This window comes from Lithobates pipiens, unplaced genomic scaffold, assembly GCF_037356315.1.
Source record: "Lithobates pipiens isolate NorthernLeopardFrog02 unplaced genomic scaffold, aLitPip1_a1.2 Scaffold_13, whole genome shotgun sequence".
In the NCBI taxonomy this organism is placed as follows: Eukaryota; Metazoa; Chordata; class Amphibia; order Anura; family Ranidae; genus Lithobates; species Lithobates pipiens.
Window position 1 is genome coordinate 233,002,929 of NW_027507718.1, and position 15,296 is coordinate 233,018,224.

Genomic DNA, 15,296 nt, shown 5'->3' on the forward strand with positions numbered 1-15,296 from the left:
GCAGAGCAGATAAAACTAATTTTATCATAGGAATTTCTTTCTGTTCCTGTTCCTGTTCTCAAACCTGTTCAGCTAAGACATGGAAGGAAGACGTGGCTACAAACAGGAACAGCATTTAGCAGACTAACCATATATATGGCAAATTAACAGCGAGAACGTTTATTATGTTTGTTTTCCGAAAGGGCAGACGTGATGGTATACAGCAAAATGCCATATAAGTGATGCCTAATTAAGTTATTAAAGAGCAACTCCCCTTTTCATGAAAAAAGGAAAAAAAACTATCTCCCTCTTGGTAATTAATGTACAGTTACAAACTTTCTTGCAGAGTTCTACCTTTTCTGCTCTGATGTAAAAGCTGTTTATTCCACTATGTCCTTTGGATACTGATTCTGTACAGGAGTGACAGGTTTATTGGGATTATTATAACCCTTTTATCAGAATTATTGCTCTCACTCTGATGATTAGGGCGATATCTCACATGTGTGATTTGAACACTGTTTACATATGCAGGCGCGACTTAGGATGCGCTGTCTTTGCTGCGCAAGCACACGGGGACATGTTAAGATTTTTTTATTTATTTTTTTACATTGTCCTTTAAAAAAAAAAACTTTTATTGCTGTCACAAGGAATATAAACATCCCTTGTGTCAGTAATAGGTGGTGACAGGTACGCTGTATGGAGAGATCGAGGGTCTAAAAGATCCCAAATCCCTCCTTTGCACTTAAAAGTATTCTGATTGCCAAAAACTGCGATTCTGAATACTGTCATTTTTTTAAAAATTGGCGCCATTGGCAGCCGATTAAACCAGAGGTGATGTCGTGACATCGCTTCCATGTTTTTGCATAGGAGACTCGATCAAAGCCGCTTCTTACTTCGTTCCAGTCTCAGCCTAGCCGGCGGACTCACCGGATCGTGGATCGGGTCTCCCGGTGGGACGGGAGGCCTGGGAAAAGCGGCGGAAGGATGTGGGAGGTGGGGGACGCCCGCATCGGTTGTTATCACCAAAAAGCCAACCACTGGCTCTAAATAACGGTACTGGGATGATGCCCTTCAGCTGCAGGCATCACCCCGGTTTAACACCTTCAAGCGGTGAATGCAAATTTGCTAAGGGGGTAATCAGGTGTTGCACGCTTAGTGTTCTGAAAAGAAAAGCTTCAGTGTCTGCATACCTTTAGAAAAAAAACCTAGGGTAGTATCTCGCCAAAACTAAAATTTATTTTGCAGGGGTGCCTAAATTTTTACTTGTACTTGGGGATAATCAGTGAGTCAAGCACACAAACAGGGAATGACATTTCTGGGAACATTCTGTACATTAACAGTGTACAGAACGCCTCCAGGTAGCCATTATCACATTGAATTTTACAGAAAACTACAGTGCTGCAGATTGACATGGAAAAGTAATTATTAATAACATTCAGTTACAATATGACTTGTGTTGCAATTGTGTAGCTGTATTATTTTTTTATTTTTTTCACCGAAAGTGGAAGGTTATTAATAGCAGAAATGTGTTTTTTGGAGTTGCTCTTACCCTTGACCTGGTAGTATGTATATTGGGGTGTATAAAGGAGGACAGCAATATATGTCCATTAAATATAGGAATATTTAGACTTTATCTGACAGACTTCTTAATGGCTTGTAGAAGACAGGAGATCTGAAATATCCCTTTGCTTTTTTTGTCTAGGTACTTCAGAACATGGTGCACTGTGCAGACCTCAGCAATCCCACCAAACCTTTAGAGCTGTATCGTCAGTGGACAGACCGGATCATTGTCGAATTCTTCCATCAAGGTGACCGAGAACGAGAAAAAGGAATGGAAATTAGTCCCATGTGTGACAAGCACAATGCTTCTGTTGAGAAATCACAGGTATTTATACATTTTTTAGCAAATCCCCCCAACAAAGCATAATGAAGATTAAGACACTAGTGAGTTGTAGGGGAAGAAGGTGATAAAATGTCCTAGGCAGTGGATGTACTGTTTACTGCAGAACAAGGTGGTCGACATCCATATTCAGATAATTAATAGGATTAATTGGGAGGGAATTTCATGATAGGCTGAAGTTATCCCAATTGAGCAGCCCAGATTTAGATGTGCTTAAATTGTTTCTGAAGGCTTAAGGTTTGTTACCTTCATGCATTCTATACAAGAAGGTAAAAATAACCTTCTGTGTGCAGCACGTGCCCCCCTCCTCATTGGCTGAGACAGCAGCTGGAGTCCATTGTCTCCCAGTGCTGTCAATCACAGCCAGTGACCCAATGAGGAGGGAGCGGGGGGCTTGGCCCAGCCATGGCTCTGTGTGTCTTATGGATGCATAGAGCAGCAGGTCAAGAGCGAGCATGCAGTGGTGCCCCCGGGCAAGCGGCTTTCTCTGCAGGCACTGCTCAAAGGGGAGAAGCCAGGAGCGCTAGCTCAGGACACAAAAAGAAGAGGATTGGAGCTGCTCTGTAGAAAACCATTGCACAGAGCAGGTAAGAATAGCATGTTTGCTCTTTAAAAAAAATGAAACAAAGCTTTTTTTTTTTTTTTTTTTTTTTTTTTTAATGTTTTATTGAACAAAGCAAGAAAATACAAAACATCATTGTAGTAATAGTCTTTAAAATTGCATGACAATATACTTCACAATGAAAATTTCCAATGTAAATACCAGCCCTGGGCTATACATCATACAAGATAGATATTCTAGATATATCTAGAAAATAGACTGGACTATACCACTCTTTATGTATTACCCTTAACAGATGACTGAGGAATTTAGGGATAGGAGATGGGGAAAAAAATCAGCAGAAAATCTGATAGTGTGTATTGGGCTTTAGATTTAGAGTGACTGCACTTCCAAGTGCACTTGCAGTGCAAAGTGGATTTGCCTTTCGTAAATAACCCCGTTTATCTACTCTCATATCATATGTGATTCTGTATAGCGGTAAAACAGAATTAACAGATTGCATCCTCGAAGCACGTGTAGGGAGCTCCACGGATTTCCATCTCAACAAGATTTCACTTCTCACATAAAATAGGGTAAAAGTGAGACAAAAACCACTTTAATGCAGAAATCCCTTTGACAGACTTGAAATCCGTAATTTCAACATGACCAAATTTAAAGTATCTGTGCCCAGATGGATTTACCAATATATATTTTTTTAACCACTTGCCGACCGGGCCATAGCCGAAAGATGGCTACAGCATGGTCGGGTTTTTTTGGGAGGGCATCTATGGACGTCCTCCCAGAATCTTGCTCTCGCGCAACCCCTGGGGCGCGCTCCCGCAAACATCCTTGACCGTCGGGTCCAGAAGACCCGGCGCATCACAGATCGCTGTAAACTGGTAGCGTCCGTTTACCACATGATCGCTCCATCAGATGACGTCATTTCATGATGCCGGTTCCTCCTTCCCCTCTCTGTTACGATCAGAACAGTGCGAGGAGAGCGTTGGAGAGATTGCAGCAGTGGTGTGGGCTGGATGTGTAGTGCCCACAGCGCTGCTCTGTGACAATACAGAGTACTCTACTGCCCATACTGTGCAATACTCTGCCAATACTCGCCAATACTCTGCAATAAATTTGAACATAAACAAAGATTTTTTTTTTTGATTCATAGCGCAAAAAATAAAAAACCCAGCGGTGATTAAATACCACCAAAAGAAAGCTCTATTTGTGTGGGGAAAAAGGACAAACATTTCATATGGGTACAGTGTTGCATGACTGGGTAATTCAAAGTGTAAGAGCACCGAAAGCTGAAAATTGGTCTGGTTAGGAAGGGGGTTTAAGTGCCCAGTGGTCAAGTGGTTAAATCTTGTAATACCCACCCCTTCTCCCTCCCCCTCCCGCTTATCCCCTATCTCCCCTCCCCCCTGTGTTTATATGCATCTTATTTAAAAGCAAATACATCTTTTAAAGCCCATATCCAGCATTTTTTTTTTTTTTTTTTACTTTCATTAGAGCAGGTAATTTTAACAAGATTTTATTGCTAATTGTATGCTCAGTGAGGAGATTGACCGCATTTCTGGGAACAAGGCATGAATGTCAGTTGGACAAGAAGGCAAATATAGCAATAAACACCTGCCAGATTGCAGTTGCTTTTGTTGCTGATGCATGTAAAGTGCCCAAGCATTGCATCTTTGAAAGAAGTTGAGAAAGTCACAGGACCCCCACATACCTGGAAGCATTGGGTACGCTGGTTCCAGGAGACAAAAAGAGCATTAAATAAGCAAAGGTATCAGAGATGACCTTTGGAAAACCTCTGATTTGCTAGAAATAGGCAGATTCTCTGTGAACTGTCACATACTATCATTTTCTAGTCTTTCTTATTCGGTTTGCTACTTGCTAGTGGAAGGGATTTTAAAGTGGGAGGAAAACATTATCACGATAAAGGAAATGCAGGGTGGGAGTAGAAGAAGCTCCATCTCTGCAGCACAACACAGGGGTTCCCTTACAGAGGGCTTAATGTCCTGCTATACACAGAGGAAAGCCCATACCCTGTTTCCCCCTGAAAATAAGATCTAGCGTGATTGTCAGTGATGGCTGCAATATAAGCCCTACCCTGTTTACCTGAAAATAAGCCCTACCCTGGAAATAAGACCTACAGGGACTTTAACTAGGGCTTATTTGGGTGGTAGGGCTTATATTGCAGCCATCACCGACAATCACGCTAGGTCTTCTTTTCGGGGAAACAGTGTAGAAGAGGCAGCTGGAACAGGCCAAGACAGTAGTCCTAGAGCAGAGGGTCCTGTTGTGAAAGATGCACAATATTTGGTACATACAGCAGCTGTAAAGACTCCTTTGTAAGTAGGCATTAATACAAAAATAGTTTCCAGTATTTCTGCAATGCACGTATAAATGGTGAGATTACCGTTCTATTTTTATCCACTGAAAACCGAAGCAAGTGTGAACTCCTGATTTGCATAATTGTTTAGGAATAGTGGTACAGAACGTTTTGCCATTGGATTAAGAGGACAGGCTTGCAACTTTGCCTAATTGATATATACAGCTGTCACATGACCGAGATCTATCTGCAGGGAAACATAAGCAGGAGGAGCTTCTAGTCCTCTGCTGCTGGTCACATGTTCATAAAAAAACAGCCTTTGCAATACAGAGTAAAAATAAATAATATCAATAAACTTAAATGTGCATAAAAATGTATATTTGAAATGAAATCTTTATTATTTTGTGGAAATAACATGGTGTGGGCGGATTTATGTCAGTCACTGTGTTACGCCCCTCCAGACTGTGTCTTAGAATAGGAGGAAGGTGAAGCCTCCATTAATCTACATGTAATGTCCCGCCCCCATTGTGTTTAGCTGGTTAGTGAACATGGCGGAGGAGGGAGTGAAGGGAGTGTCATTTACCACTGTGTATACGCCCACATGTGTGACTCTATAGTCACATGAGCTGCTCAGATGTGATGGGGGGGAAATGCTCAGCATAGAAAGTGACTGAAAACTTTGCATGTGCAGAGTTGCCACTACAGCTGCAAAATCCCTAGCTGAACTGGGGACATGAACAAAAGGTGAAGATGGAGAGCAGCAGGATCAACCAGGTTTTTTGCAGAATACTGAAAACAAATTTCATAGTGACTATGAAGAGCATGTAATACAGCATTTGATAGTTGTTTTTTTATGATGTGGGTTTAGTGATACTTTCAGGATGTACTAATAAATACCGAGTTGCATTATGCTGCCTGCTAAATTGTGTCTTTCTTTGTACAGGTGGGTTTCATTGATTACATTGTGCATCCTCTTTGGGAGACTTGGGCTGACTTGGTGCACCCTGATGCTCAGGAAATTCTGGATACGTTAGAAGATAACAGAGAGTGGTATCATAGCATGATCCCCCAGAGTCCATCCCCGCCACCAGATGAGCAAGACCCAGACAGGGGGAGCACCGCTGGAGACAAATTCCAGTTTGAGTTGACACTGGAGGAGGAAGAGGAGTCTGACACTGAGCAGGATGATACAGAAAGTCCTGTTGATGAGGAGAACAGTGACTCAAAGACCCAAATTACAGATGAATCAGCCCTGGGGAGTGATGAGGCTGACCAACCCTCTCCTCTAGATATGTGCAGGATTGTCTATAACAAAATAGATCGCTTGGAACTCCCATCCAAGAACACTCTGACCAAGCAGAAAAAAGTCTTGAACTTCGATAACCTGAAATTAGAGGATAGGACGCTACCACAAAAAGACACTAGCACCAGGAGGGCTGCACCTTCTAATACAGCCAAGCAGGAGACCACAGGGCAAGCGGAGGTCTGTTTGGACAAAGAAGGAAACATCACATATCTTCCATTAGGAACGTAATGCCAAATCGCCACACCACTTTTATTTTTATCCACGCACACTTTGCATTTTACTTTTGTGGAGAAGAAGTAGACTTTTTTTTTTTTTTTTAAAGAACACAAGAAGCAGAACTAATACTCTAATCAGAAGAAATAAAATGTCACCAAAATCAGTTATTGCATGGGAGAGCATGGCGAAATGTCATTTTATTTTTCAGGGTTTTTTTTTTTTTTTCTTTTGTATTTTTTTTTCTTTTTGGCAGGGAGGCAGTGACTTGTAAACCCTTTTATGGTGGAATAGAAGGTAAAGGGAAACTATAGCCAAACATTTGCAGTATTAATATTTGTAAGAGTTTACATGCTAAAGCAGCAGGCTTTTTCTACCTGTGGAACTCCAGCTGACATTAGGCTAATAATCCTAGCATGCTTTGCAGGCCATGGATTTTGTAGTTTTATTGCACCTGAAGAGCCAGGGTTGCCTTAACAGAGTTTTATGATATCTGAAATTGCATGTACTGTGTGCAGTATCCCAATTTTCATTATATCAGTGAAGGACTACAAACTAAAGAACCATAGGACTGTGCGCGTTACTGGTTACATCTTTATAAGAGAGTAACCAGATTGTAATTCACTATATTAAGTTAGTTTTTCCTGCTTCTGAAATCGGTGAGAAACAGGTGGTGCCAAGATGGAAAACGGGTTTCAGTTGCTTTTGTTTGAAGTTGCTTGGAACACCGAGTATTGTGGGTACTTGTCAAAGACCTTGTCCTACCCGCAGTGTTTCTAACAATTCATTTTATTATCCCATACCCATCATTTTGTCTCGGATAATGCTGAAAATGTCTGTTTTGATTTCTTGTATTGTGGTATGAATGAGTGGAATGTCTACTTTCTCCACACCCTAAAACTTAGAAGGTTTGGGGTGATTCCACTGGCACGATATTTTTACAGGAAATATGAGCTGGCACTCTAAGGTTCCTACTACCCAGGTTAGCTCATTTTTTTTTCTTCTTTTAGGCTTATTGTAAAGTGTGAAAGAAAGCCTTGTCCTGTACATGTTACCATGGACTTGATGGGTACAAGCATTCATTGTTGTCAATGATTTGGAATTGCACCTGAGGTAAAATGAAGCTGCATTTCCCACTGTATAGCATATGAAAGTGCTGGGAAGTGAGCTCTTTTTTTACATGTCTTTATCACCTGTGTGATTGAAGCTGTAAACATATGTCTGTGGGTGTTTTTATTTTTACAGATATTTCCTATACAGTGCCTTGAAAATGTATTCATACCCCTTTGACATTTTCCACATTTTGTCATGTTACAACCAAAAATTTTCATTTATTTTATGTGATAGACCAACACAAAGTGGCATATAATTGTGAAGTGGAAGGAAAATTATAAATGGTTTTCAATTTTTTTTTTTTTTTTTTACAAATAAATATTTGAAAAGTGTGGCGTGCATTTGTATTCAGCCCCCCTGAGTCAATGCTGGGGATGTCTCTACCATCTTTGCACATCTGGAGAGTGACGTTTTTGCCCATTCTTTTTTGTAAAATAGCCCAAGCTCTGTCAGATTGTATGTAGAGCGTCTGTGAACAGCAATTTTCGAGACTTGCCACAGATTCTCAGTTGGATTTAAGTCTGGGCCATTCTAACAATGAATATGCTTTGATCTAAACTATTCCATTGTAGCTCTGGCTGTATGTTTAGGGTCATTGTTCTGTTGAAAGGAAAACCTCCTCAGTCTTAAGACTCTAACAGGCTTTCTTCTAAGGTTGACCCATATTTAGCTCCATCCATCTTCTCATCAACTCTGACCAGCTTCCCTGTCCCTGCTAAATAAAAGCATCCCTAAAACATGATGATGCCACCACCATGTTTCACGGTGGGGATGGTGTGTTCAGGGTGATGTACAGTGTTAGTTTTCCGCCACACACAGCATTTAGCTTTTAGGCCAAAAATTCTGTTTTGGTCACATCTGACCAGAGCATCTTCTTCCCATGTTTGCTGTGTCCCCCACATAGCTTCTCACAAACTGTATATCGTACTTCTTATGGCTTTCCTTCAGCAATGGCTTTCTTCTTGCCACTCTTCCATAAAGGCCAGATTTGTGGAGTGGACTTATAGTTGCCCTGTGGACAGATTATCCCTGAGCTGTGGATCTCTGCGGCTCCTCCAGAGTTACCATGGGCCTCTTGGCTGCTTCTCTGATTAATACTCTCCTTGTCCAGCCTGTCAATTTAGGTGGATGGCCATGTCTTGTTAAGTTTGCAGTTATGCCATTCTCTTTCCATTTTCAGATGATGGATTGAACAATGCTCCATGAGATGTTCAAAGCTTGGGATATTTATTATAATCTAACCCTGCTTTAAACCTCTCCACAACTTTATCCCTGACCAGTCTGGTGTGTTCCTTGACCTTCATGATGCTGTTTGTTCACTATGCTTCTCTAAACAAAAAACTCTGAGGGCTTCACAGAACAGCTGTATTTATACTGCGATTAAATTACACACAGGTGGACTCTATTTAATAATTAGCTGACTTCTGAAGGCAGTTGGTTCCACTATATTTAGTTAGGGGTATCAGAGTAAAGGGGGCTGAATACAAATGCACGCCACACTTTTCAGGTATTTTATTTATAAAAAAAATTGAAAACCATTTATCATTTTCCTTTCACTACACAATTATGTGCCACTTTGTGTTGGTTTATCACATAAAATCCCAATAAAATACATTTACGTTTTTGGTTGTAACATAACAAAATGTGGAAAATTTCAAGGGATATGAATACCCAGCATTTATAGTCACCTTATTCTAACCATGATGTCATAGAATGTGTTATGCTGGCCATAGGCGGTTCGAATCTTGGCCAGTTGAATGAGCCCAAGTTGATCAAATGAACTATCAACTTTGGTACAAACCGCATTTAAATCGTGTGGGATTTTACTTTTGCTAGCTACTTTACTTTAAGTATTGCTAGCTGCTGTTATAGCTTCCCCCACCATTAGCATAAAGTGGTTCTGCGCGAGGGATTCCCCCATCAACACTGACTGTGTTGATGGGGGAATTGAGCGACTTTCTTTCCTACAACCCGTGATTACAGGAAAGGAAATTGTTCTGTCTATGGCTGGCTTAGGGGTAAATGGTGATTGTACAAGAGCATGATGATGACCATGATTAGATTAAGGTGACTGAGTTATAAATACTAGGGTTTGTTCTTGATAGTCATTAGAATTCAAACTATTTGGTTAAGTGGTGAACTAATTTTCACCATTACAGAAAAAGCCCAGCTGTAACCACTATTAGCCAAGCTGTTGTGAAATTACCAGTTAATATCTGTCCGTCTGTACTTACCTCGAACCTCCATGGTAACATGCACACTTAGAGGATTTAGGCTTAGCAGTACGTTTATAATACTTCTGCTTGTATAAGTAATCTTTCATTCCTTCTAATAACAGTTGGCTACCAGTGGACAAGACCTCTATAGCTTTCTTCTGTTTTCTAGTAACTACTGCTAACCGCTTGATTGTATGCTTACATTTAGCCCCTGTTCACATATATGGACACGCAGTGAATCTTGAGCGTTTTCTGCACCACCCTGTACGCTGTTCATCCGATCTGCCATCAGTGTCAATGTTAAATCATTGACACCCCAAAGCAGATTGCAAAATGCGATGTGATTGCAAGAATCCGTCACATGGGTGTGAACACCCATGCGATTCGATTCTGGTGCAGCAAAAAAAGATGCCTGTACCTTTTTTTTGTATGGTGCGAATTGATCCCATACAAAATGAATGGGCTCAAATGGCACTGCAAAGAACTTGTGATTTTGAATAGGAATGCAGTGCAATTCCTGTCCGAATCACATGCAAGTGTGAACACAGGCTTAGTGATTTTTTGTTTTTGTATCTTTACAAGAGCTGAATGTTTTCTGGACAAAGTATTTTATTTATTTTTTTCATGCCTTTTCCATCATAATCTAAAGGTGTTTAACTAACTTATATGTGGTAAAATTGGATAATTTTACCTTCCAAGCAACTACAATCATTAAGCTTCTAGATCTGTTTCCCAATGATAGTTTATATAAAACACTCCAGAAGGAAAGCAAAGTTAGTCTCCCTGCAGTAAAGAGAATCTTTTCTTTTAAAAGTATGCTGTATGAGCACAAATATACGAACCATTCTTTAATCCCCAGGTATTTGGCCCTTGTCAGAACATTTGCATTGGCCTGAGTTCAATATCTTCTGGTTAGACTTGTAACAGTATTTTTTTTTTTTTGCCACCAGAATGTGTAAAATGTGTCTGGCAAGTGTGTCCGATATCTTGTAGCATTGGGATTAAGGGTTGCTTCTGTGCTGTAACAAATGTAATTTCATTTTTTTTATGACACAAAGCCTCTATAGGATTATGCATATAACACGGGTCTTTGGCTTTATTTTTCCACATCGAAAACCTTTCTGATATTAGAATGTGGGGGGAGCAGGTGTTGTCCACTTATGTGGCAGTACCAGATTTTTCTAAACCTCAGGGCATGGTGGAAATGCTGTATGTATGTATGTCTGTATTGATGGGCTGATATGTAGTGGACAAGTTAATGGGTGTTCATACTTTTCTTAACCCAAATGTTGCATTGAATGTGGTGTTGTTGAGATTAGCCGGTTATTTGAATACATTACACTTTAAAATGACAAATCCATGGACCAGTTGGTATGATTTGATGTCGTGTTTTGCTTCTCCAGAAAGCTTCAATAGCGAAGTTTCTGAAGAAGTGCAGAAACCTGAGCCCTGTTCTGAAGAAAGTATGAAATATGTTAGAACAAGTTCTTGTAAAAATAGGGTTTCATTTAGGCAGATATAATGGTGCAGATACTATGCGATTGTGAGAACTGCATTGAACTCTTCTTACAGTTGTTTGGTGTAAATTCTCCTATGCCTCACTTTATCTCGGAACACATAGGAAATGCATGTTACATCCATCTACAAGCCCTAAATATTGTGATGCACTTACCCTTTTCACTTCTGCAACTTTATTGTCACATGGAATTTATAACATTCATATTTAAATTCCTTTTAAGTGGAACCTTTTGATGTTTTAGGCCCTTTTCACACGGGTGGACCGATTTTTTTTTTTTTTTTTTTTTTTTTTTTTTTTTTAGGTGGTCTCGATCGGACCATCCAGTGCCCTTCATGAAGCGGACGTCAACAGACGTTTACACAAAAAAAACAGATGGATTGGGGATCCATTCCCCATCTGTCTGGTGGATCGGATCAGATGACTGTTAGATGTAAATGAGTAGGAGGTCTGTTTCTATCCGACTGCCCATAGAGGAAAGCGGGCTGTGTCCGTGTCCGCTCTGCATAAGCGAAGCAGACACAGACCTGTCATCCTCATGCTCAGAGTGGATCAGCAGACAGATTCACCATTGAGTCCACCCACAAATCAGGATAAGTCTGTAGTCTGTTCTCAATAGGTTTTGCCAAGGCCCTGTACCTAAAGTGTGCAGCATCTATTAAATATAACAATGGGTAGGGAGGGGTGAATGTATTTCTGCAGAAGTAAACTGCTGCGGCCGGTATTTATTTCAGCTTCCACATATATTGAAGCATTATATAAATCCCCTTCTACTATTGCAGGGCCAAGCATTGGATTCCAGCTTTAGGCATCTTTGTGTATGTAGCCTAATGGTACTGGGTGGAGATAAAATGTTGCATATTATGTATAATTCTAAGCCAGTTGTGAGACACATAACGTTATATCATAAAGTCAGTTCTGACTGTTAAGATATTGTTCAGGCGGAAGAGCAAATTGGTGTTTTCTCCCTTGATCAAAGAGAATGTGTCTTTAAGCAAAATCCCTTTTGTTTTTAGGCTTTGATGGGGCAGCCATTTTTATAACTTGAGTGCCAAACATTTAGTATAGAGCAGTGAAGCCAAGCCTGCCCTGGAAGTAGTATTGTGTATTACTTGAGTCTAGAATAGCCTATATCCATTACAACTAAATCTTTAAACAAGAAATAAAGCCAGCATAACCCAGTAAGCCTTTTGGGGAACAAACCCCAACATTCTCTGTCAATTAGTTGTATATGTTGGATGAAAAATAAACTGTTCTCATTTGCTTCATGTAGCATCCTGTGGGAAGAATCCCCTAGGAACGAATTATAGTACATGTGTGTAGGTTTCATTTTCTTTTGCACACCACTCAGTTTCTGGCACTTTACCATGTAATTTTAATTTCCAATGCATAAAAGGTTAATCTACCATTCTACAAGCGTAATGGTTGTTTACATGAATGTATTATCGATAAACAGGACATTCCATTTGGGTTGAAAAATAGGAATACCCTCTAAGAAAAAAGTCTCCTTTTTAATTTATTATGCTAAAGTTTCACTTTATTTTAGTGTATAGTTCACTTTTAAACAAAGCCTCAATTTATGTGCACACTTCTTGTTTCTTATCTAATCCTACTGTGATTTGTACTCAAAATGCTGCATTACTATTAACTTGCACTTCTCAGCAAAACCAGTAGAATGATGCCACACAGGCACAACGGCTTAGTGAACTGATTGAAAAGCTGCACTGGGTGTTAATGCCATATTTACTTACAGTAGTTCCTTGGATTACGAGCATAATTCGTTCCAGAAGAATGCTTGTAATCCAAAGCACTCATATATCAAAGCGAGGTTCCCAAGTAGAATCAATGGAAACTCAGATAATGTGTTCCACAGTCACTGCTGGTGTATGCAGTACTGTATGTGGCCAGAGGTGTGAGACACTCGGAAACATCAGGAACGGAGTGTATCCAAGCGTCACTGGCGCCCCTGCACCTCTAACCACATGAGGTAATGCACACCCCAGAGGCTTGAATCCTGCTCGTTTTGCGAGACAATGCTCGCAAACAGTCAGGTTTTTTTTTTAATCTTTTAAATAGCTCGTATTGCGAAATGCTCATAAACAGCGTTACTCCCAATCCGAGGTATTACTGTATTTCTTAAAAACAGACACTATGACTTTGGTGAAGTCACACATGATTGATGCAAAAGATATACCTGCAACTATAGAAACAGTATATTTACACATTTATGCACTTTGAATACAGACCAGATTTAGATGGATCTGTGTTGTATTTATAACAGGAATGAGTAGGCACACATTTCCCATAGAAAGAAGTATGATCTACTGTCTGCAGCCTCGGTGGTATTTACCGTATGGTACAGCAGTTTTTTTTTTTTGTTCTTGGGTTACCTGCTAAGACATAGGGCCTTGTATATCAGTCCTCAATTCGAAGAACTTACCCATAGACATTCAAAGCTGCCATTAAAATTATGGTTTCTGAAAGTTAATCTGATTGGTGCCTGCTTATATACGAGCCATACATGTCATAAAAAATTAGTAATTATTAAAGGACAAGTTTACAATTTTAAGTTGTCCTTTTTAGTTAACCCCCATCCACCAGGGTGTAACCGGCTTAGTTAAATACTTTTTTCCCCTCTTCCAAATACTTCACTGTGTGGTCCGGCCCAACATTGAACAGCCTATGCATTTAAATGAACCCTGCCAGGTCTTCTGACTAGTGTGCACGCATGGTGAGGCCTCACTCATACCGGCGGGTAGTGTGTACTCTGTTGGAAGCCTGGAGTATGGAGTCATGGTGGAAGTGCGCACTAGGCAGAGGACCCACCTGGGATGTTTTGGATGCAAAGGCTTTGCTCCAGGCAGGACAGCACAATGAAGAACTCAGGAGTTGGGATGAAGGCAAGTATTTGACTATGTTAGAATTGTGTCTGGGAGGTTTACTTCAAAGTCAACTTCTCTAAAAGTGAGGTTGTCCTTTAACCAAGTATAGCCATAGATTACCATATCACTCAGGACAAATGGTCAAGAGAACTGGTAGCATTGTAGTTCTCTAAGCGAACATAGCTAGCTTTCTTCCTAATTTACCCAAGATCCTGAAACTGCACAAATATGGTGAAAATATTTGTTTCCCTTTCTATAAGAAAAAGATAACCAACCATGCATAATGCAAGTGGTGCTCTAATCTGTTGCCTCATTTGCATCTATTTGTTCTTGGCCAATCCAAGTATGCTGCGATTGTACAAAGCCTTTTTAATCTTTCACACTACAATTTTCATTGACAGTTTTGGTAGACAGGTTACATTTATATATTGTTCTAGTTCCATCTTTAAACTTTGTGTTTAAGAGGAACAAAAAAAAAACATTAACACCCAAATGACTCAGCTTTTCACAGTGGTGTCTAGGTGGGATTTCATGAAGGTCCTAATGTTAACAGCAGATTTGAAAATGTAAGCCATAGTGGACCTTAGTGGATATAATGGAAAATGTGCCATTCATTACTGCTGCAATAGTGATCAGTTGTCGGTCATTAATGTGTCTAAGGCTGTGATTCATAAAAGGACACTAGGATATTGAACTTCTTATAGACTTTTCATGTAAATGAGTTTAAAGAGGTTGTGCATATAGAGTATCCTCTTATAAATCTAGGCCTAAATATTTTAGAAATGTCATATTTGTTTTATTATTTTCTTAATAAAATACTTTATCTTTTTACTTCGTGTGTTGGAGTTATTTTTTTAGAGGAAGGTTACGATTGTGTTATTTAAAATTGTGTTCAGCAGGTTTTTTGCTGGGTTATAGTGAAAGGGTGCTTTCCAAAAGAGACTGTGGTCTTTTGATATTTTTGATATGCATGTTAAAATGTACATTTAGCAAAACCTCCTTTTCTTAGTGTTGAATATTGGTAAAGTGTAAGAATGCCTGTTGGGTTTGTACTCTGTAATTATAAAGATATCTTACTTACTTGCTCGAGACGGATAGAAATAAAAAAACGCTTTTTTTATTTATTGTCCATTGAGGGACATAGAATTGTCGTAAGTCTTGGACATGTGGGTTATGCTGCTGGCTCCATTGGGTTTGGGCAAAACAAAAAACGCTAAGCCAGCACCTGTATCCACCTGTGTTCTAAGAAGTAGGAGGCTTTTTCTCTGCTGTGGAAAACTTAATTCTAGTTTATT

The 15,296-nt window shown here is 39.8% G+C and overlaps 1 protein-coding gene across 1 annotated transcript in view; it reads left to right on the plus strand.

Annotated features, from left to right (window-relative positions):
• The window catches only part of PDE4C (phosphodiesterase 4C), a 142,481-nt gene extending 127,649 nt beyond the window's left edge, over positions 1 to 14,832 (plus strand). Inside the window, exons 13-14 of the mRNA XM_077478431.1 lie at positions 1,682 to 1,864; positions 5,699 to 14,832. Coding sequence (XP_077334557.1) covers positions 1,682 to 1,864; positions 5,699 to 6,289 — 774 coding nt within the window. The 3' untranslated portion in view covers positions 6,290 to 14,832. The remainder of the gene's footprint in view (positions 1 to 1,681; positions 1,865 to 5,698) is intronic.
• The last annotated feature ends 464 nt before the right edge of the window (positions 14,833 to 15,296 follow it).